The 21,458-nt window shown below is 37.4% G+C and overlaps 1 protein-coding gene across 10 annotated transcripts in view; it reads right to left on the bottom strand.

The window, feature by feature from the left end:
- The window catches only part of CACNA2D3 (calcium voltage-gated channel auxiliary subunit alpha2delta 3), a 414,102-nt gene that overhangs the window by 15,106 nt on the left and 377,538 nt on the right, over positions 1-21,458 (bottom strand). For 8 of the 10 annotated variants that reach the window (XM_059856396.1, XM_059856399.1, XM_059856394.1 and 5 more), the window contains 5 exons: positions 19,656-19,726; positions 11,142-11,217; positions 7,744-7,796; positions 6,149-6,204; positions 2,788-2,899 (listed from right to left, as the gene is read on the bottom strand). In XM_059856396.1, coding sequence (XP_059712379.1) covers positions 2,788-2,899; positions 6,149-6,204; positions 7,744-7,796; positions 11,142-11,217; positions 19,656-19,726 — 368 coding nt within the window. Of the gene's footprint in view, positions 1-2,787; positions 2,900-6,148; positions 6,205-7,743; positions 7,797-11,141; positions 11,218-12,689; positions 12,736-19,655; positions 19,727-21,458 lie in introns of those variants that run through there. The other 2 variants (XR_009487850.1, XR_009487851.1) reach the window with 2 other exon arrangements.

Below are 21,458 nucleotides of genomic sequence, written 5' to 3'. Positions count from 1 at the left end.
TGGTAACTGTCCCTCTGTGCATAGGCAGAGTATTTCTACAAGATCAGTAACAGCACACCCAGGACAGAATAAAACTGAGCCTCTGCTCCTCACCCTGTGACCTTGCTGGCTATGACTGAGACTTTGTTAGCAAAACCACAGTATTTGTGCCCCAAAATATCTTATCTGAGTAACATTATATGGTTTCAATTAACATCAGTCATCATTTTTACTTCTACTAAGAGACTGTTTTTAGTCTCCTTTTTCAGACAAGGGGTCTATAGTGGTGCCTGGCACTGCAGGAACAAAAGCCAAGGACTGGGGTACCTTTTGACACAAACTTGCTTAAAGCAGAGTATTTGCACAACTTTTGTCTGCAAACCTTTTCACAATATACTGACTTTCAAGTAGTTTTTCAGTATTCCACCGGGTGCATAATCAGGTAAATATTTACAATTATCTCCTTCTATTTGCAATAAATACCTGCAATTCTGTGTCACAGATTAACCTATAACATGATCCAAGGAGGACACAGAAAATAATCCCACTGGCTCAAAGTGATGCTGCACAGGTTAAGCACCAGCACAGTGTCAGCTCCAGACTTGCTGCATAAAAGATTGAATCTGAATTTTGACTGATTCAGCCCATCATTCTTAAATTACAAATATTGAGCAATACACTTGCTTGTAAAAATATTTATTGGTACTGAGGCTATGAAACAGAAAACTGGGTCAGAAGATGTAGGTCTACAAAGGACTTTGGGCCAAATTCCTGAGCTGTTCTGTGGAGAAGTGTCCTGGGTTATAGCAAAAATATTTGGAATCCAATGCAGTCTGCAATCTTAGATGCAATTTGTAGATTGTTGATGACAGTGGGTAAACGGGATAACGAACAACTTTCCCATGAGAATCTAATAGTTCTTCTGGATTATTTCTTTAGGTTTTGCCATTGCTTGTGGAGAAAAATAATGGGTGCCTTGAGATCAGTTTGCAACTTACAGCGTTTTCTTTTATTTTTTTTTCCACTGCGGAACACAAAATGTTTTTCTATGAAAAAGATCTTAGTGCATTATTTTTGAAATACTATAATTTTCACTAAACTCAGTTTCCAGCTTGGTGTGTTCCAAGTATTGCAGAATTGTATTATTTTTGAAACTTATTTCCTTTGACCTGAAGTTACCTAGGAACACAGACTGAAATCTGCATTCCTTTGAGAAAACCTAGTCCTGTTAAATTAATCTTCTTTGCATGGAATCATGTCTGTTTGCAAAATTTAAACAGAATCATACAATGGTTAGTGTTTGAAGGGACCTTAAAAACCATCTGGTTCCATCCCCCATGCCATGGCAGGGACATCTTCCACTAGACCAGGGTGCTGAAAACCCCAACCAACCTGGCCTGGAACACCTCCAGGACTGCATGATAATTTGCTGCACAACTTCTCAGTAACCTTCTGTTAAATTATCACAAAATAAGGCTGCTTAAATTCTACAGTGCTGGCACAAAGCACTCACAGCAGCGTAACCTTCATTGTATTCGATATGTCAAGTGGAAAAGTCACGGCTTGATTTTGTTGAATTTGTGCTTTTCAGGCAGTGGGACCCATTGTTGCACTTAAAGGGTTCCAGAGCATCAATTTACAAAGCACTCTCATACTTCTATTCCACAAAGCCATATAAAACCAATTATTCATACTAGACATTAACAATTTCCTTCTACTTAAAAGTTGGTCAGTAGCAAACGAAAAGTTAATATTAACACTTAAAATTTATCTGCAGTGTACTTACTCCTGTTTCCTGTTTTAAAGTAATGAAAATATCAAGGAGAAAATTTAGGAGTAAGTCCAGAAGCACACCTATTGACTTCAAAGTGAAGTTTTCACCTTTATTTGCTAATTGCATATTGATTTAGCCTGGAAAGGAAGTAACAATTTTTGTTTAACTTATAAATTCTTCCTGACGTTTATATTGATAGACAAATGATTGCTGTAAATACTAATCTCCCTGGTGATGACAACCTCTCAGCATAAAGGAAACCCAATTAGGAGAGTTATCAAAGTACATAAATTTGCATAAGCAATACCTATGCAATTTCACAATTAAAATGTACCAGTGCTACAATAAAAATGTCACAGCACATGGGCACCAAATGCAGAGAAAATACATTTTCAGTGTGAAAGGTGAAAGCTAGACTGAAATCTTCCTCCTCTTTTAGCTCTATAAGAGGCAAGTTTACAGGAGCACTGGTACAAATGACATTACAGCACTGTCATGTGAGATTTGTTATTATTAACTCAGCTTCCCAGCACTGGACGTTTGGAGAACAGATTTAATCATCTCCCACTCTTTCAGACTTAACAGTTCTAAGAAGGAAACTCTGTTTGGCATTCCAGTAAAACAGCCAGATCTCACTGTACCACAAGGGAATTCCTAACCTATCCAGCAGGGTTTCACTCCTGGACAGGAGACTGAACAGCACTTACCTTTTGAATCTAAATCTTACAACCTATGCCCTTAGAATGCTGCCTGCATTTAGGAAAAAAATTAAAACATTCACTATTTGAAATTAACATAAACCTCTACCACTTTGACTTTTTTTTCGGAAAGTAATAGGCACAGCTTTAATTTAAGAGCATCAAAGTTTTAAGTGACCCCTGTAAGAGGAGAAATGACACCTTGACAGAGGTCAGTACCTAGGATAAAACACAACAGACTCGCACATTCTTCAACACAGCCTTGAATAATTCAGTTTTATTGCTTTGTCACAAACAGTTGTATTAAAAAAAAAAAAAAAAATTGAAAGGGCTTACTTGAAACAGTCATCACAAGCAATGTTCCCCGTGGTCTCCTTTATGGTGCGCTCGGAAACAAAGGCTGGGTACTCTGTGTCACAGGGCTCCAGGGTCTGCTTCAACCTCTGCGCTATAGGCACAGCAAAAAACATCCTGATGTTAACATGAGAAGAAAAATTGTGAACAACATGAGATGCTGTGTTACAGAGCTCGCAGAGAACGGAAATGTTACTCAGCTTCTGCCACCCTGTGAGATTTCCTAGGCAGTGCATAACGCTATTTTTTCAATTAAATTAAAAAAAAAAAAAGTTTATCCACGGAATGTAATTTTGCAAGACATCACTGTTAAAGTAGTTATTAATGGTTTAGCCATTGCCAATCTACTTTACATTTATGCATGAGTTTTTTTTCTTTCTGTGTAGATCCAAGATGGATTTACTGTCACTTTTATCTCAGTGGTGCTGTGCATCACTAACCTTTATTCATGGGAGTTTGCATTTATTTGGTATGTAAATTGTGGTATATTTTACTGAAGCCAAAACATCTATTTTATATTACAGCTTGGGAATCTTTGTAGGGTTTCATCAGTTAAATTAACTCTGTGGGTGGGAGAGGCAGAAGAGTTACTTTGCCCAACAGCAATGCTTGTTATCTGCTTCCCAAAATAGTAATAATTAAGCCTTAATAGCACCTTTAAACTGAAGTCTTTGCAATGCAAGGGAAAAGTGTCACTATTTCCATCCTAAAGATTGGGAAACTGAGTTACCAGGAAGCAGTGGGGCTGGTTCAAGGTCAAACTACAGGACAGCTGCTCTTCTGGCTCTCACACTGAAGCTTCTGTCACACAATGTTTCTCCCTCATTCCCTTTTTCTTCGCCCCCCCTTCATTGTTCCTTAACACAGAGATACACTTTGCACATCAGCACAAATGTTAGCCCTATCTTAAACTAATTGCTAAGTGGGAAAACAAGATGAGGTATGACAAAAATAGATTACACAGAGCAGGCTCTGGGGCTTGACAGACCTTCCCTGGAGATGATCTGTTTCAGAGTGAGTGGTGCATCCACTGAGCAGTGCCAGGGGTCCACCACATCTGCATTTCCAATCACACCAGGGCAGGCATTTCTGAACTGTTCACACTTGTTGTATGTGATAAAAACCTAAACATTATTCCACAGGTTTCAAAGGAGGTACTAAAGCTGGTCAGAAAAGTTTTCTTATCTCTGATGTTTTCACTATGGTTGTGAGATGTTTAATAGTTCAGTATTTTTGAGAAAATTGTCTTACTAGTTCTAGTGACATCTTCCCTTTCTCTTCTGTTTTCCTTATCTGTTGTCAGGAATAACTGGAGTCTATCACCTGTGTTCTGAGTCTACCCTCACTTGTATCAACATACAGCTTGTGTAACAAAGAGGCTGAAAAGATTCATTGGTCTCACATTTCCTGCACCTCACTAGAGTCCAGAAAATGATGGGGTTGTCCAAGGTTTAGGGCTTCTTCTCTCTCATTTACAAATGTGATTGCAATTACAAGATCTTGTGCAGAAGTATTTTCCATAGCAGAGTTTGGCAAAGGGGCAGCATCTTCACAGTATATCACATTCTATGAATGCCACAATTTCAGTGGGAAGCAATTTCTCCTCTCGAGGAACTGATTTTTTTTTTCCCCTGAGCTTTGGTAAACATTGTTAAGTAAAAAATAAATGTACAAGTTTACTAATTTTAATTTCATGAAGTTCAGTCATAAGTATGACAACTCTGAGTGGTAACATAGCATTACAGAAGACAATACCTAAGCATGTGCTTTTCTCTTCTGCTCTCTTGTGAAATATATTCTGCTTTTTCTTCCTAAAATATGCTGCTTCCAAACAACCATCCCTTGCTACCTAACCAGATATGAGCTGGGCCAGCACTACTCTGAAAATACTGAGATTCCAATGAGCATCTTGAGGGGGTATTTCCAATGCTATTAACTCATCAAAGAAGTGGAGCAAGTGCCGTGTGAAATTAAAACTTCGCTGTCAACTAAACCATGAATGGAAATTTCTCAGTAATACTGCTCCATCAAAGTGCTGCACTGATAGTTTTGTTTTAAAGAAAAGGAAGTTTGAGAGTTGTTATTGTCTCTTCTGTAATGCAGAAGATATTTTTTCTAACATACAATACAAGTTCCATGGACGTTTCATGTCAGGATATATCAAGGCATATTTGTGCAGTACACTTTAAAAAAAGTAAATTATTTCCTGCACGGGCTGCTTTGGCTGCTCTGCAAGCACCAAGGACTGGGACAGGCACAGCTGCCATTCCTCAGGGAACAGTTTTGCATTTTCTGGGTCTAGCACAGCAAACCTGGCTGTCCTTCACAGCCCCAGTGTTAGAGATGGTTCTCTTCATGCTTAGGGAAATCATTGAGCAGTTGGTCTTGGTTTTAGGGGCCTGACTGATATTTTAGCTTCAGACAGGATATTATTTTGGCATAAGGACAGCCTAGTATCCAGGCAATGCAAATATAAAATGAAGCCTAAAGCAGCAATTTTATCCCCTGCTTTGCTAAAAAATATGCAAATATGAAGCTGAAGAATTCAGTTTAAATTCTTACACCAGTCAGTGACACACAGCACAATTTGCCTATTAAATTGTCACTTGAAGGGCACTGCTCTTGTAAAGTGGCCCTTTACTTTTGAGAAACACTTCTAAAAATGCCATAAAAAGTCTGTTAAAATATAGAAAGACAGTTTACACTGAAAACTTCCCATTCTTAGAGGAACTACTAAAAATTTCCATTATTTCAAATGAAGCTTCTGCATTTAAAAAAATATTTTGAATAAATTGAATTTTAATGTCTATTTATTGATAGAATAATTTAAAAAATACAGATCAGCCCTTTTAAGCATAAAATCTACTATGTTAAACTTTTAAAATTATTTTTGTGTGAAATAATAGAGATGGTTCTTAATTCTGCACACTTTTTTTGAAATGGCATTTTCCAGCACAGTAACTCCACGACATTTTATGGCAGCTCCAAAAAAAAAAAAAAAAAAAAAAAAGTTGTATAACTAAAACTGGTCAGTGTAATTGCTCTATTCACAAAGATTATTTGGGAGAAATGTTTTTAAAAACATATTTAACCATTATCTACTATTTTAACTTTTCTGTTATAGTAGTGTACTGTGTTCCTAGAGTGCACACAAGCACTTAGAGGTTATTCACAGATCTTAATTCTCTTGTGTTTTAACAAACATTAACAAAGAAGAGAAAGCTGGCATGGGAGGAAAACTATTATCAGATGTTTATTATTTAATCTAAAACAGTGGACACACATCTGAATTATTCTAGACATTTCTGCCATTACGCCAGGAAAAAAAAAAAATCCCACTTACCTTTAGCTGTTAGATCAGAGTGCCACCAACTGCATAGATTAAATTCCACAAGGAACCTGGAGAAATTATTAGAGTTTTCACATTACCCCACAGAATGTTTTTAAAATACTAAACTGGCAGTAGCTTGATAATGTTAATCCTATTTTAAATAAAAGCTAACACAGAACTGAAATTCAAGTTACTGGCATAACTCTGGGATTAGCACCTACTGCTATTCTCATATTTTTACTGGGTAATTTTATTGATGTAGTTAATTTTAGAATAAGTTTTCAGAAGTAAAAAATCATAGATTTACCCATTTTTAATTTAAAATATTGATTGTATTTGGAGTGTCCATTAAAACTCCCAAAGCATGGCAGCACACTCTATTTTTGCTGTTGAACATTATTTCTTCATCATGTGGGTATTTTGACTCTAGTAAAATGCCATGGGATTATAACTGTCCTGGCTACCACACAGGAGCAAACACAAAATAGTTTCTTTTATTAATTCTCAAACTGAAATAATAAAGCTGCTTTATTTTGAAGAGCAGAAGAGATTAACCACTGTCTAATCAACTCTAACTAAATTGCAAAGAACATTAAAATACACCATGATTTACTTGGTGGAAGAACTGACTGAAAAATGTCAGTCAATTAGGTTTTGTAAAGTAAAGAATGTGAAACCAACACCCAGTTCATCATATGTACAATACTTATAAACTTAGAAGGTTTCTTAACATTTTCAAAGCTGTGAAATGCAGCATCAGTCTCATTTTAACACAATTTATTTCCCTTATATTCACTTAGAAAGCTGCATCTCAGATCAATCTCTGCCCTGTGGCAGCAGTCATTCATTTAATTCTCCTTAACTCTTATTCTGAACTTTGAAAAAAGCTCATACAATTTACAATTAAACAAAATGACTACAAGAAAAAAATCAGTTCTGGGTCAGTAAAGATAAAATTCACTCATATCTGCAGCTCTGCTTTCAGATAAGAAGAATGATAAATCATATAGCTTAATAACACAAAACTTTTGAAGGCTTCCTCTTCTCCATGTGACATTGCTATTTCTTAGGCACCTTCTCCTAAAGACAATGATCATTATGAATTAGCTGGGAATTTTAGAAGAATTAATGGAGATAGAAAAATTCAGCAGCATCCAAGTACACCTTATCTGGCACTGTAATGGGTCCTTCTTGCAGAATTTTATGAAGTGACAAACCATGCAGTGAGTCAGGGTAACAAGTTTCTCCTCTGACAGCAGCCCACCCAAGCAGCATCACAAACAGCCAGACATGTATCCAAAATTGAACAGTAACCACAGAAAGAAATTTGGGTTTTGTATTGTGACCTGCTAAACAAAGCCACACAGATATAAGTGAAGACCATGAGTGTGGTAAAAGTGAAAGTGCAGTCATGCAGCCAAAATTCTCTCAGATTTCAAAAATGCAAAACTGGAAAAAAATTGACAAATATTAATATATTTTAAATCATCCAAGAAAAGCAACACAATGCATGTAAAATGCAAAAAGTACAAATATAAATATTCAAAAGTACAAATATGTAGCAATTCATAGAAATATTTGTGATATTCTTGATGAAATCTACTTACAAGACAAGTTCAGTCATAATCCACTTTACTGCAGCAAAGAAGGCATTATAAGGCTGGAGAGAAGAAACTCATTTAATAAAAAGTCAAAACATGCAGCATTTATATCTTAACCAAATTCTTCATATGCAAAAACCATCTTTTGGATACTCAAATGCATATGGAGCATAAAAACCCCCTTTTTTAAAGATCAAAAAATATGATTATACTGATTATTAAAATGCATAAGTAACGAAATTTCCTTTTTATCATACTTGGTCATATACACAGATTATCAGTGGGAAAAGGAAAGTTTTTGCAAAGGATTCTTAAATCTTTAACCTCTAGGGGTTCCTATTTCCCAGGCTATTGCTGGAGGAACAGCTCTGGCAGATAAAATGAGCTTTTCTTGGGCTGCAATTCACGGGCTTGTCTGTCTGTAATGCAAATCTCTATTCATTACCTCAGCCTCATTAGGCTCAGAAAAGTCTTAATTTACCTAAATGTTTATCTGTGTCATTTGACAGTCCAGTTGTAAGCACTTTAAGAAGTTTTTTTCCTCCTCCCTCTGTTTTTCTGGATCATAACAAATACAGCAAATCCTTTGAAAATCCTCTGTTGACAGTACCTCTAATACATTCTGAATATTTCATTTTTGAGAAGACTATTAATAGGATTAATCTTTCATGAAAAAAAGCCAGGCAGAAAAGTCAGTTTCCAGAAATTTGGAATTTCTCCCTCATCTTTGTTAGGATGTCCTAGTTGCATAAAATTCTGCTGACTCTGTTAGATGCAATCACAGTATTTTAACAAATAGAAATCATAATGACAGAACTCCTCAGATACCTAAAATCATGCCTAACCAGCCCAAACCAGCACTCACTGAAGCAGTGCTGTTTGGCAGAGCAGTAGCAGGACAACTAAAATTTTCAGGGGCCACAGAGAAAGTTTCTGTGCAGGGCTGAGGACTCACAGACCCAAGGGACTCAGTCAGTGCCATGGAAGGCTGAGATCCCCACCCAGCAGAATGCAAAATGCCTGAGACAGGAAAGATTTTCACCTGTGAAGCCCTGTCTTAAAGGAAAAGATAAAGAACTACAAGACTTTCCTGGAGATGAAAGAAAAGAAAATGTCAGCCTGTGGGACATCTTATTTATTTTCATTCCCAAACAAAAGCCCGGAAATTTCATGCCCAAGTAATTAAATTTGCTGGATACTTTTGTTTTCATAATGCCAAATTTCATGTAAAACAATGTACTTGTTATTACTTATGAAGAATACTTATTTGGTGTGAAATATACCATATGTTTTAGCAACTATTTTAATACTAGAAATTAATTAAAATTTCAAACCCCAGTGTATCTGAAAAAATTCATTAATATCAACAAGAACTGAAAAAATATTTTGTTTTTAAATTCCAGTGGAAAAAAACATGTAACTACATTGATATAAATGCATTCTCATGAAATGTGATTTTACTCGAGAGCCTTTTCCACTCACAGACAGTTCCTTTAAAAACTGCAACAAAAACTGCAGGAGTTTTGTTCTCTCTTCATATTTAAAGCACCATCGAGAGCTAAAATGATTTCGTTCTGTGGCTCCATGGCACAGCTACATTTGCAACAAATGGTTCTGTGGAGAATCATGTAGGTCTTGGAGCAATTAAAACAAAAGAAGGGCTAAATAACAAAGTATCTGGAGAGCTGTTAAGAAGCAATACCATTCTGATAAAGAAATGGACCAGGTGATCTGTGAGTCTAGTCCATCCCTCGTTTGTTTCCATTTTGTCCCTGTCTCTGTTCCTCTATTTATGAAAGCATAATTCTCAACAGGAAGGATAAACATTTGTAAGCAAACCTTTTGCTTAAGCAGAAATTATATTGGATACTGTCTAATAACCTGATATGAAAAAAACTGGGCAAAAAAACCAAGAAAATGAGGAATCAGCCCTATGTGTCTTTAATGCGAGTTCTGTTTATACTTTCTCAATAGTCATGGTTGATAGAAGTCACTGAATCAACAGGAAAATGATAACCTAAAACTCTGTTCATCTTTCATACTGAGGATCACCAAAACTCTCTTGAGGTTTAAAAAGCTTGACTACCCTTAAATAAAAAAAAAAAAAATCCTTGACATGTCTCAGTGTATCCCATAACAGATACAGGGGCTTTTTTCCTGCATATCCTGGACAAAATTTGGACTAATAAAAAAACCACCTTTTGGATTAGAGCCCACTTTTTAAAGGATAATGCCTCAGCTCTACATGCTGCATGCTTAGGCAAACTGAACTGAAGTCCCAAGTCTTTGGATAGAAGGCTTTTGTTAAGAGCTGTAATATATTTTAGGATATTTCATGCAAATGTGTTTCACAGCAGCCTGTTCTATTTCACTAATAGTTCAGGTCTTATTGCAGTCTAGGATTTATGATGGGAAGATGGTCTTTTCAAGGGTTCAGACTTTAGTGGATAACAAACTGATGAATGCCATGAGTCCAGGCATATGAAAAACAGAATAATGTAAATACCTAAATGAAAACATCCCCTAATGTACAAAATTATTAAAGGGTGTTTTTTTTGGTTTTTTTTTCTTGTTAGATGTGCATTTAAAAATAAATACTATCAGATAACTTTTCCAGACTGGAAAAATTGCCAGTGTTTTGCTGCTGTTCTCTTTACTTAAGAATGTTTTTGTGCTATTACTGTCACCTATTTGTGAAAGCAGTTCCTTTTTAATATGCAAAACCTCTATCTAACATCTGATCAGTTCTGATAGATTATTACAGTAACCAGTAAAATGGATGCATGGTCACAAAGTGTCCTTGGGGTATTACCCTGATAGAGGATTCAGCAATAGGGAAGTGTTGCCTTGGCAAGACCCAGGTTGCCTCTAATCAAGCCTAGCAGAGAGACAGGGTTTGTGCTCAAATTGCAACATGAGGGTTTAAATGCATTGAAATCTACTTTAAAACACATGTCTAAATACTAGGAAAATGAAATTGTTAAAATCACTGACTTGCATGCCTTGTCAATGAACCATTCCTTTTGAATAAAAAAAAAAACCTCAAGTTTTAATTTGAATTACATGTTTACATAGAGAAAAGGCATATGTGATTCCAGTCCCCCAGACAAAACACAATCTATTGCCAAATTTACAAATTCCTAAGAAGGCAAATTCATACAGTGCAAAGAACTTCCTGACAGAACCTCAGAAATGGTGGCCCAGCATTAAAATGATTGAACTCGAAAAACCAGAACACTTTGCGTTAGTTTACAATGAACCACCCTTTGTATGCTCGGGGATAAACATGAGGAGCTGTAAGCATTCCAAATCAAAATAACAGTCTTACAATGGCCATGAGATGTTTGCAGCAATTTTCTTTGATGGTGGCATGGAAAGATGCTCATGAGAGGTGCTGTACTTACGTCCAGTAAGCTATGGGCACTGTCGCTACTCTCTTTGTTTGTCCTACACATGGCCTGGTAGTCATAAAGAGTAATTCTACAGGGAAGAACAGAAAACTGCTTGACTAAAAGAAGAAAACACAGTGGAATAAAAATGATGATATGGAACATTCTGCTCACAAAGTGGACAGGAAAATAAAAATTGTAACAGCTGAGGGGGGAAAGAGGGGATGGGATCATTAAAATACAGGTTACATGGAAGAGTGTAAGAAATGCTGTGAAAACTTAGTAAGGATTTTAGCAGACTACAGGACAAAGCAAAAGCATAACTGGGAAGAACCAGGGGAGATATGCGGAGAGTGTAACACGCAATGGCATAAACAATGTGGGGAGGAGGAGAACACACATCCAACACAATGCTTAAACAATTGGTTCTGGACTAAGATCAGCACATTTAGCCCCAGAAAGTGAAAGAGCCTATGCATTTGAGAGGCTTCTCACAACAGACCACTCAAACTTCAGTAAAAGCAGAAATGCTCTTCTGCAGTCCCAGCATCTCAGTGCACAACTGCTTTGAACATGGCATTGCTTCTGAAGGAAACAGAGGTGGAATTTCAGCGCATTGACAGTACAGATACTTGAAGCAGGATGGGTTTACCTTTGCTTCTTTTCATGAAGGCAAAATATTCCAGGTATCTGCTGTAATCAACTTATTAGAAGCCTCCTCAGATGCATAGTAAACAGGGAAATTTACTTATGCTTGCAATCCTACTCATCATTGAAACACTTCAGAGATCTAAATGTAAAATCCAGAACTCAGAGCTAGCACATGGAATTATTGTGGTTATTTCTCTAAATCTGTCTGTCCAAAGAACAATCAATTAACTTTTTCCATCCACATAAACAAAACATTTAAAATCTGTAGCAGATGTAAAGAATCTTTAACTGATAATTTGCAACAAGTGTAAATATATAGAACTCACTATTGTTATTTGGAACATTTCCATTTGACTTGTGCATCATCAGAAGGACAAGGGAACACAATTGGACAGATATGGTTAATAGAGGTATGAGATGGGACTAAAATGTTTTGCAATGTGTGCCTTGCTTCAAAGTGGAGAGGAAAGAGAAGCACACAAATTCAACTACAGAGAGGATGTCCCAGAAGCTGCCAAAACCAGGTCATGAAATGCGTTCAGCATCACCATGAGGTATCCTGCACTGCATGCCGTGAAACCTTGCAAGCTGTACCAATAAAATGTTGCATTCCATTGTGGTGGAGAGTATATTTTATTTTTCTGATCTAATTTTGTGACAGCAATCATCACTAAAAGCTTCTTTATCGTGTCTATATTTTCCTTCTGGCTTACAGACAAAATCTCTAAGATATTGGATGTCGCAGCTTCAACTAAACATTTAGCACATAGTCATACTGCTTACATCACTGTTTTCTCTTTTGCTGAGAATAGCAATGCCTAGGAAGCCATTGTTGTGTGGACTGGCAGAGAGAGGCACATGGGAGACAAAACATAACTAGAGACCTAAACATGGTGTGAGTCCAACACTGACCATCCTTGGCAGCATCCCGCCCACGGCCAGATCCGCGCACCCAGATCTGCCAAGACAAACAGAGCAGTACACGGTGTAAGCTGTGCTGCCTCTGTGGCATGCAGAAATACACCACTTCCCCTAGCTTTTCCCTTCCTTCTTCTGCATCCTTTAGCCCTGCTCAGGATCCAGCCCCTGGAAAGGAATTTCTAGAGCTCAGCCTTTCCAGCCTTATCCGCTATTTTATTCCTTGGGATCCAAGCACGGTGGTGGTGTGTGTGCACCTGGACCACCCAGTGATGGAGGCAAGGGATTAATGCATACAAAAGGCCACTTTAGAGGTGTTCATGTGCCCTGCCCAGAGTATCAAGAAATTCCATATGGATTTCCATATGGATGAAAGAGTCCCATCTTGCTTCATTCATTACCTAGCCTTAGAAGAAGAATACATTGTTTTGCCTCTATTAATTGTAAATGTTTTTTCAATATATTTATGAAGCTTGGTGACTGTTCCATGTTTGAAAGTGTAAACAATGTCTCAACTTTCAGTTTCACACTGCAGAACTTCATGGTCAATCAGTGGACTTCATTATTCTGCTAAGCAGTGTTAATCAACTACTATTCTATATATACTAGTATATATATATATGCACTGTTATACCATTCTATACTATATATAGAATATATATACTACTGTAATGTCATGTGAAAGATCTATTATAATTTGAACTTAATTTTTGATATTGATAAAAGCCTTTCCCCCTCAGTATTTGAACTTGGATTACATTTCTTATGTAATCATTGCATTCTGATAGAGTGTATAGTTTCTTTAAATGCTCAAAGAGAAAAATGTATTAAAAGACTGAAATATGTACTCCCAAAAATAACCAGAAATATAATTAATACTAAATCCCAACATGCTAGGTTATATTTATTGTAGATTGTCTTATGCTATTGCAGGGAGTATTCAGCAATCTAAGACTGCACTATGATTAAGGGAAAGAAAAACAATAAATAAATGTACTTAGAACACTCTTCATTTAACAGGGAAAAAATTAATAAATTTTAGAGTGATGGCAGAAGGAAAGAGTGTTAATGAACAACCTCAAAATCACGTGGATCACTACAGAACTTGGAAAGGTTTGATATCATCTGTGGGTGATATTGGTTTTAGTTAGATGAGTTTAGTTTGAGCAAATATATTTAATATATTTGAATCTTACAATGTGAAGGTTCTGGTTCAGGAAAAATGAGAAATCAGCTTATGTATCCAGGTTTAAAAAAAGGAAAAACAAACAAACAAACAAAAACAACAAAAGGAGCAAATGCTTAGAAAGTTGCATAGTTTTCTGAATAAAAGTCTGGAATGAGTTTTTGGTTTAAAACAATGCATTGCTGTTTCAGTAACTTTTAAAGTGGGCTGTTCTACACCTAGCTCAAAGTTTCTAGAGGTGATTCAAACAATTATAGCACAGGATGTGCAAAATGTAACAGTGAAAGCATTACTGCAAAATGTTCTTAAAAAGATCTGGAAACAAATAAGAATTTTGTAACACACTTCAAAGAGCAATGCATGAAACTGAAAACCACGTTGAAATCTGAACAGTGCAACACACTGAACCAGTTCCTGATTCTCTGTCACTATGGATGGTATTACATGGGTTCCAAGGCATTCACTATTTCAAATCCAGTTGTTTTGTTTTTATTATAAATTCAATAGGAAAGCAAAAGCCTTCCAACCCTATTCCTTATAAAAGGCAGGAGAGCATTTGCACTCAAAGCAGCTGCCTAAGATGCTGCAGTGTTCCCGTGCTCAGGTGTCGTTTCCAGGGTGTTGTTTTACTGCTAAAGTCTTTCTGACATTTTAGAAAATAGACTTTCTTCTCACTCAGAAAGACTTAAACCAGTGTTGCAGAAGGCTTCCAGAGCACCCTTTCTGAAATGACTGTATTTCAGCTTTAAGTAACTGTTTGCAGCTGACCATGTTGTGTCCAACTGATCATAGTGAGGGAACACAACTTCCTAAGCCCATCTGTGTGCCTAAATCCATGCTCTGTATCACAGCACCTCCCAGGGGAGCTCTGCTCTTGCTACAGAGGACATTCCTGAGACTTTCTGACGCCACCACACTGTCAACTTCCACACCTGAAGTCCACAGAGCAATTGTGTTCAGCATCAGCTATTTAGCACAGCCAAAATGTGCACTGTCAGTTTATGTAATTTCAGCAGCCAAACACATCCTACTGAAAACCCTTTTATTGGCAATTTCCTGATACAGTAAATTCCACTCTCCTACTTTGCAATGTACTTACAATTGAGTATGAATCTGGTTCAAGCACATTAAACTTCCAAGACCTACCAGCAGCACAGGATATATTGGCAGATGCACTTTCTATTGCTTTCAGCCAGGTTTTCATCACACCATGGATTTCTACTTGGTAGTATAAAATACCACCAATGACAATTGTAGCAGCTGAAAGGTCTTCAATGCATAAAATTTCAAATGTTTTGTCAGCAGTTCAAGATTTGGTGGGTTTCAAATAATGTGTAGGAATAATAAGCTTTTTACCATGGAATTGAACATCCACTCTATAGGAAAAGAAAAAATGCTTTAAAGAGCTGAACAAAGGAAGCCAATAATACAGAAGTCCTAATTATTGACCCTATGCTTTAATCAGTAGTCTGTGGAAAAATTAGTGATGACTGTAGCTAGAGTGTGGTGGAAGAATGCTCATAACTCAGACCTAAGATGTGCAGCCTGTCTGGCATTCTCACAAGGAAGGGAAAGAGGGACAGTGCTGAATGGTGTGAAAAGCAAAGCAGTTTGTTAGTTCAGAGAGGCTCCTGTGGGGAGACAGCAGGACACTGAAGGAAACCCCAGACTGTTGCTGCTCTGGCTCTCACACCTGCACTGACATTCTTAGTGTCCAGAAGCTGCCAGGGTAATACCTTTCACCAAAATCAATGGAAATAAAACCACTAAATTACAGCACTTTGACACAACAAACTTGTCATCACATATCTTTGCTTTTATTGCTCAGCTATTCCCAATTGCCAATGTTCTCAAGGAATAACATGTATAAAAACTGCAACTCAGCCTGTAGTTACAGAATATGGACTGAGAACTCACATTTATGTAACAAATATGCCTGTGTTTCTCCTTAAGTGTATAAACTGATTCTGTATATGAATAAACTGCATTAAAAGTAATATTTACAGAGACATAAAGTTGAACAATGCCTAAAACTCAGATTTAAGACATTAATATCAGATATCACAGGAATTAAATATGAGCAGAAAATATACCCCACAGCAATGTGGGAGTTTCAGTGTGCAGGTACCAGATGCACATTTAGTAAATGCTGAAATGAAAAGTAAACCTTGTTGGTAATGACAATTTGTCCAATGCCAAGTACAACAACTGCAATTTGGAATGTTCCTGCAGTCTACCTCTGATCTTCTCCAAAGCATACATGTACTATTTGCCCAATTAATAGGCAGCTAAATCCATAAAAATCCACACGAAAATAAACAAATTTTAAATGTGTCAATTTAGCACAAAAAATTTTAATAATATCTTAATAAAATGCTTAAATATGAAATACTGGCCAAAATAGAAAAATATTCTTCATTTGGAGGCTGTGCTGCATCAGTGAAAACTGTGTCCTGTTGTTAAGCAACTAGTTACTGTTCTCATGATTTGAATTTAAGAATTTACTAAACTACTTTCTAGGAGAAGAACAAAGTTCTGAATTTCTTTTATTCTCATAACCTGGGGAAGAATCCACTTTCTAGGTTTTGCTTATAAAGCAAATCAAGACAGATGAAAGTCTGCCTGTTGGTGCACGTGGAGAGCACAGGCCAAGGATCTGCACTACAAGAAAAATTGGGAAACAACAGAAGCTCTCAGAGCAACAAGGACTTGATAGACTGAGCCTTAGCTCCTGGGAAAGCTGCATTTCAGGGGTGTGCCACTTCAGTCCTACATCCTGACAGCCTGGTCAAATGCCAATATTGAGAAATACCAAAATTACAAAATTACTAAATGCCAAATACCAATGCATAGACTCTTCTATGTAAGAGGATGCCTGGTGGAAAGAGAACTGTAAGAGGAAATGATGCTGCTTCCATATTTTTCATACAGAATTGCTCAGTTTTCCTCCTACTGGAAAGGGTGAAAGTGTTTGGAAGTCAAGAGATGTTTCATTTTCTCTTAGAGGTTTATTATGCTTATTTCTTTAGGGATCTCATTGCTTTGATAGCCCTTAATTTTCCTGATGTTAGTGTTGGTTTTTAGATTTTCATGGTTTGAGCTGTTGAATTTTTTTTCACTGTTTTTATATAAACAAAGTGCTGAGAAAAACATAAAGAAACTTTTCTAAGTTATGTGAAGCAGATACTTTTCCATAAGCACATCCTAATTTATTTAATAATACATTTAAATCATATTTAAATTATTTAACTGTGTGCAATACTTAAGGTATAAGATAAACATAATTTTGCTAAATGAAATCATAGAGCATGTCACGTTGCTGTGCAGGCACTGATATAGTTTTTCTCCCTAATTATAAACCCCATAAACTAAGAAAATATACATACATACATATGCACACATTATTCAAAAGAAGTACTGAGTTTAAAGAAATTGAGGAGGGAAGGAGGTATTTAAGTTCACTTTAAAAAATAAACAGCGAACATAAAAATTGAATTTCATCCTGCTGCAGGTTGAAAAGAAATACAGTCAGCAGCAAACAACCCCCTTTTGTTTAGCACTTCCATCTCAATCCCACAAAGCACTTCTATATCACTCCAAATTTGCAGTAGCTGGGAGAGCAGACAAAGAGTTATTTCATTCCCTTTGTGGATGCAGAGCCTGGAGGCTGGCAGGAATCACCAGGTGGGAGCACACCCTGGCACTGCCACTCGGATCTCTGCACCGAAGGAAGAGGGGACTCCCACCCCCACGGCTGCTGGAGCTGACAGCAAACTCTTCTGCAGGGCACATCAGGCTCCACAGAACCAACTACACTCACCCCAAAGGGAGCACAACCACCTCAAGCAGGGCAGGGTTGTAAAATTCACCTGCTGGACTGTACATGCCAAGCTAGAAGCAAATTGCAGGGAAGGATGGCTCTGGGCATTTTCAGAAGGAAATGCAATGACAGAGCTCTCTCCCTGCTTTGCCCCCATGGTAAGAGCAGCAATGACAACATAATGTGTGCAAGGCCCACTTGGTGCTCTCAGGAAAATGCCACTGCTGACAGATCTTGCCACTGAACCAAGCATCCTTTTTATTTTCCTCTTATTTCATATAAATAAATGTTGGAAAAGCAAAACACAATCCCCACCCAGACAAATTAATAATCTTACAAATATTGTAAACGCATCTGACTATTTTTAATGAGAACCAGCAGAGATTTCTTCTTCATATTCGTGCAATAATTTATTTAAAGGCCTCATCTAACACAGGTCAAAGACAGGTTGTTGGGGTTTTTTTGCTGCTGCTATCTGCTGTAGGGGAAGTTGCTCACTTGCAATTACTCCACTTTGATTCTGTCCCATCTTTAACTGATTTGCAATGGTCAGTTTATCATGGTTGAATAATTGGCTCCTTGTGTTTACATTTTCCTTAGCATGCAGCTCAGTTGCACTGACCTTATGCCTTCATTATCACTAATAATGAAGTCCAAGAGCAGCAAAATCCTGACCAATGGTCCAGGCCAGAGATGCACCCACTGCATTTTAAAAGGAACTCTCAAGCTCTGCCTGTTTTCTCAATGGTGGTACCCATCACTGAGTAGAGGCTCTGTTTGAAATGCTTTGTTGGGCAGGACTAAACAAGCTGGGACAAGTTAAAACATTATCTTTGTCAAAAGCATGGTTTTGACTGTATTTTGTCCTTTGCACTAAATAAAATGCTTCATCTCTTGTCCAAACAGATCCTTTCACTGCCAAATCCAGTCTATAAACAGTGGTATTACTTCACTTCCTTCTACAGCATACCTTAAATATGTAGTGCTAAATGCAAAAATGTCACCACCCTCGGAAAACTAGGACTGGGGATGATTCCATGAGTGCTGGATGCTCACATTTCAGGTCAGTCATTTACTGGGAGTGGTACTCAGCTGCCAGGCACAGACACAGCTGAAGGGAGCTGATTTACCAAGCAAGCCCACGAACCAGAGAGAGCTCTGTACACAACCTCACAGGTAGTAACTAAGTAAGGGATGGCAGCAGTGATGTGTCTTTTTATCCATTCTAGAAATGCACAGGAAAATAGAAAGGAAAAGTATAAAAGGAGTTTTCTTGTGCTGAAGAGGACAAAGGGGTACAGAACAGCTCTCTGACCATATGAACAATTCTTAGACCTCGTGAAAGCCATGAAGACTCCAGTGGTGAGTTACAGGTTAAAATGAAATTTTATTCTTAATTCCTCAGAGTGCATAATTTATTTCAAAGGACAACACATGAAATCACTGTTAGTTTTTAATGTCATCATGATAGTGAGACCAGGTCAAGCCACAACCACGTTCAAAGGTAAGTTAGCATGTGAATGGAGATGGATTACTGGGAGAACACATTTTCCCTTCAATAGCAGGGCATTTTGCACCGTCTAGCTCAAGCAATCTCCAACATGTTACAGGTCAAAATGAGAATGTGGCATACATGTTTTGCTTTAGAGCTATTTAAAACTGCTCAGTAGTAGATATGGCCCAATTCCTTTTCCACCTGAGCCCAGTGGGAAGAGGAAAAGGACACAATTCTAGCATTGTAGTCAAATAAACCATTGTTTAATTAGAAACTCGCTCTAGGCTGACTCCAATACTCAATATTTGATGTGTATGGGATCAAATTACACTCAGGTTGTACAAAAAGATACAGAGGTCTAGATGAGAATCCAGGCACACTGCCACTCTTGGCTTTCTTCTACATGACTTTGATTTTTTTGCTAGAACATTTTTTAAGAGATAAAATGGTAATTCTTACCTCTTAAAAGAGCCCATTGTTAGTAACTTGTTCATCACAGCCCCTTCAACCTCCCCAAAAAAGTAACCAGTCTGTAAGGGGAAAATGTAAGGAATTACCAAAAGTGTAGATAAATGCAAAACAACACTGGATGCAGTTCAAACTGGCATATTCTAGGATCTGGCAAGGGTGGCTTTGACTGCTACATAGAGAGGTTTTCAGGACTGCTGCTACATAAAACCTGAGGAGGACTTCCCAGTCAGGGCAAATTGTTGGGATTATATTATTACCCCTGAGCAGATGTGAGAGCTTAAACAATATATTGAGGTACATTATATAACATCCAATATCAAAAATAAAAGCCTTCCAAACCTAAAGCTTGTAAAGAAAACACACTAATCTGATCACAAACTCTTGTGATTAAAATGTTACTCAAAAAAGATAAAAATAGGTTGTGAGAGGATTTCATAAACAGTCATTAAAAAACATTGTTTATAATTCCTGTATGACCTGTTTAAGGAGCTGGAACAGTACATTTCATCAATCCTATAAATTTTAACTCCATTCAGAGTCATTTCATACTTAAAACCACTCAGCTTGATGAATTACTCATTTTGTCCCTATTCAGTACTTGTGGACTAATAAAAATAAATCTCTGTTGAGAAAACAAACATTGCTGTTATAAATTTGGTCAGCAAGATGGAAGTGACTCCGTCATCTGCAGCCATTCATGTGACAGTGGAAAATCTTGCAAGTACAGCACTTTTCTACCTTGGGAAGACCTGTTTTATTTTAGAGCCTCAGCTCCCAGGAGGATTGGATATTTCTCTTCATTGTTTAAAGGGAGAAATCCCACAATTTATGAGGGGGAAAGGGCACTACACTCTCAAATTGCATGGATTCCATAGGTTTTGTATGAACTAAACCCCAATTCCATTACAAGGAACTTAGCTGACCTCAAGTATGCACCTGGGAGTTCGCAGGCAGAAAAGTTACAGCTCTAGCTAAAAAAAGGCATTCCTCCACCTAAAAGGCAAGTATTGCCTTTTTTTTCTCCTTTCCTTTCCTCGGGGGAACCTTGGAACATTTTCCAAAACATATGGGTATGTAAAGTCTCCTAGAAACACAAGGAACATGACTAAAAATACCAGCTTCAATAGCCCTGGCTGACTGATGAAGAAAGATTACCCTAACGATTGGAGAGGCAGGCAACGTCAAGAAACTCCAAACCATAAATGCCTCACATAACCTTAGATAGCAATAAACATGATTTGTCAAGTTGTGCACCAGTCTTATGAAGACATTTCAGTGACAGCTCTCTCCACAAAAGCTCCCTTTGTAAATGCCAGTTCTCCCCCAAGAAGTTACACTCAGGTAATCATTTTTTTAGTACATCAGGATTTAGTTGCAATTCAGAATTACTCTGCCCCACAAACCTGATTCTTGGAGCAGTTCAGGTCATGTTTGGAAAGCTGATAGATAGAAAAACAGTGCTGAAGCAACCCCAGATAGGTCAAGAATTGGTAAGGCACCATCCCCCTTCTCTATCCACAACAGCCTGTATACACACTATATATAAAATAGACATACACTAATGTAATCTTATTATAAATTTACGTTGAGACTTCTCTGCTGCCCCTCTTTGACTTGAATACATTTAACTAAAAATTTCCATTTCCAGCCTACTTCTGGTGCAACAGTTGTCCAAACTATTCACAGGAATAGAAATGGCTTTTATCAGGTGAGTACCAAAAGAAACATCTCTTCCAAATCATCACTGGCCACAGCCAGCTTTGAGCTGGCCAGTCACTGGCACGAGTCACA

The sequence above is a fragment of the Haemorhous mexicanus genome, chromosome 11 (assembly GCF_027477595.1).
Source record: "Haemorhous mexicanus isolate bHaeMex1 chromosome 11, bHaeMex1.pri, whole genome shotgun sequence".
Lineage (NCBI taxonomy): Eukaryota > Metazoa > Chordata > Aves > Passeriformes > Fringillidae > Haemorhous > Haemorhous mexicanus.
Note: the sequence above shows the minus strand (reverse complement) of the source record. Positions and strands in the feature narration are given on the sequence as shown.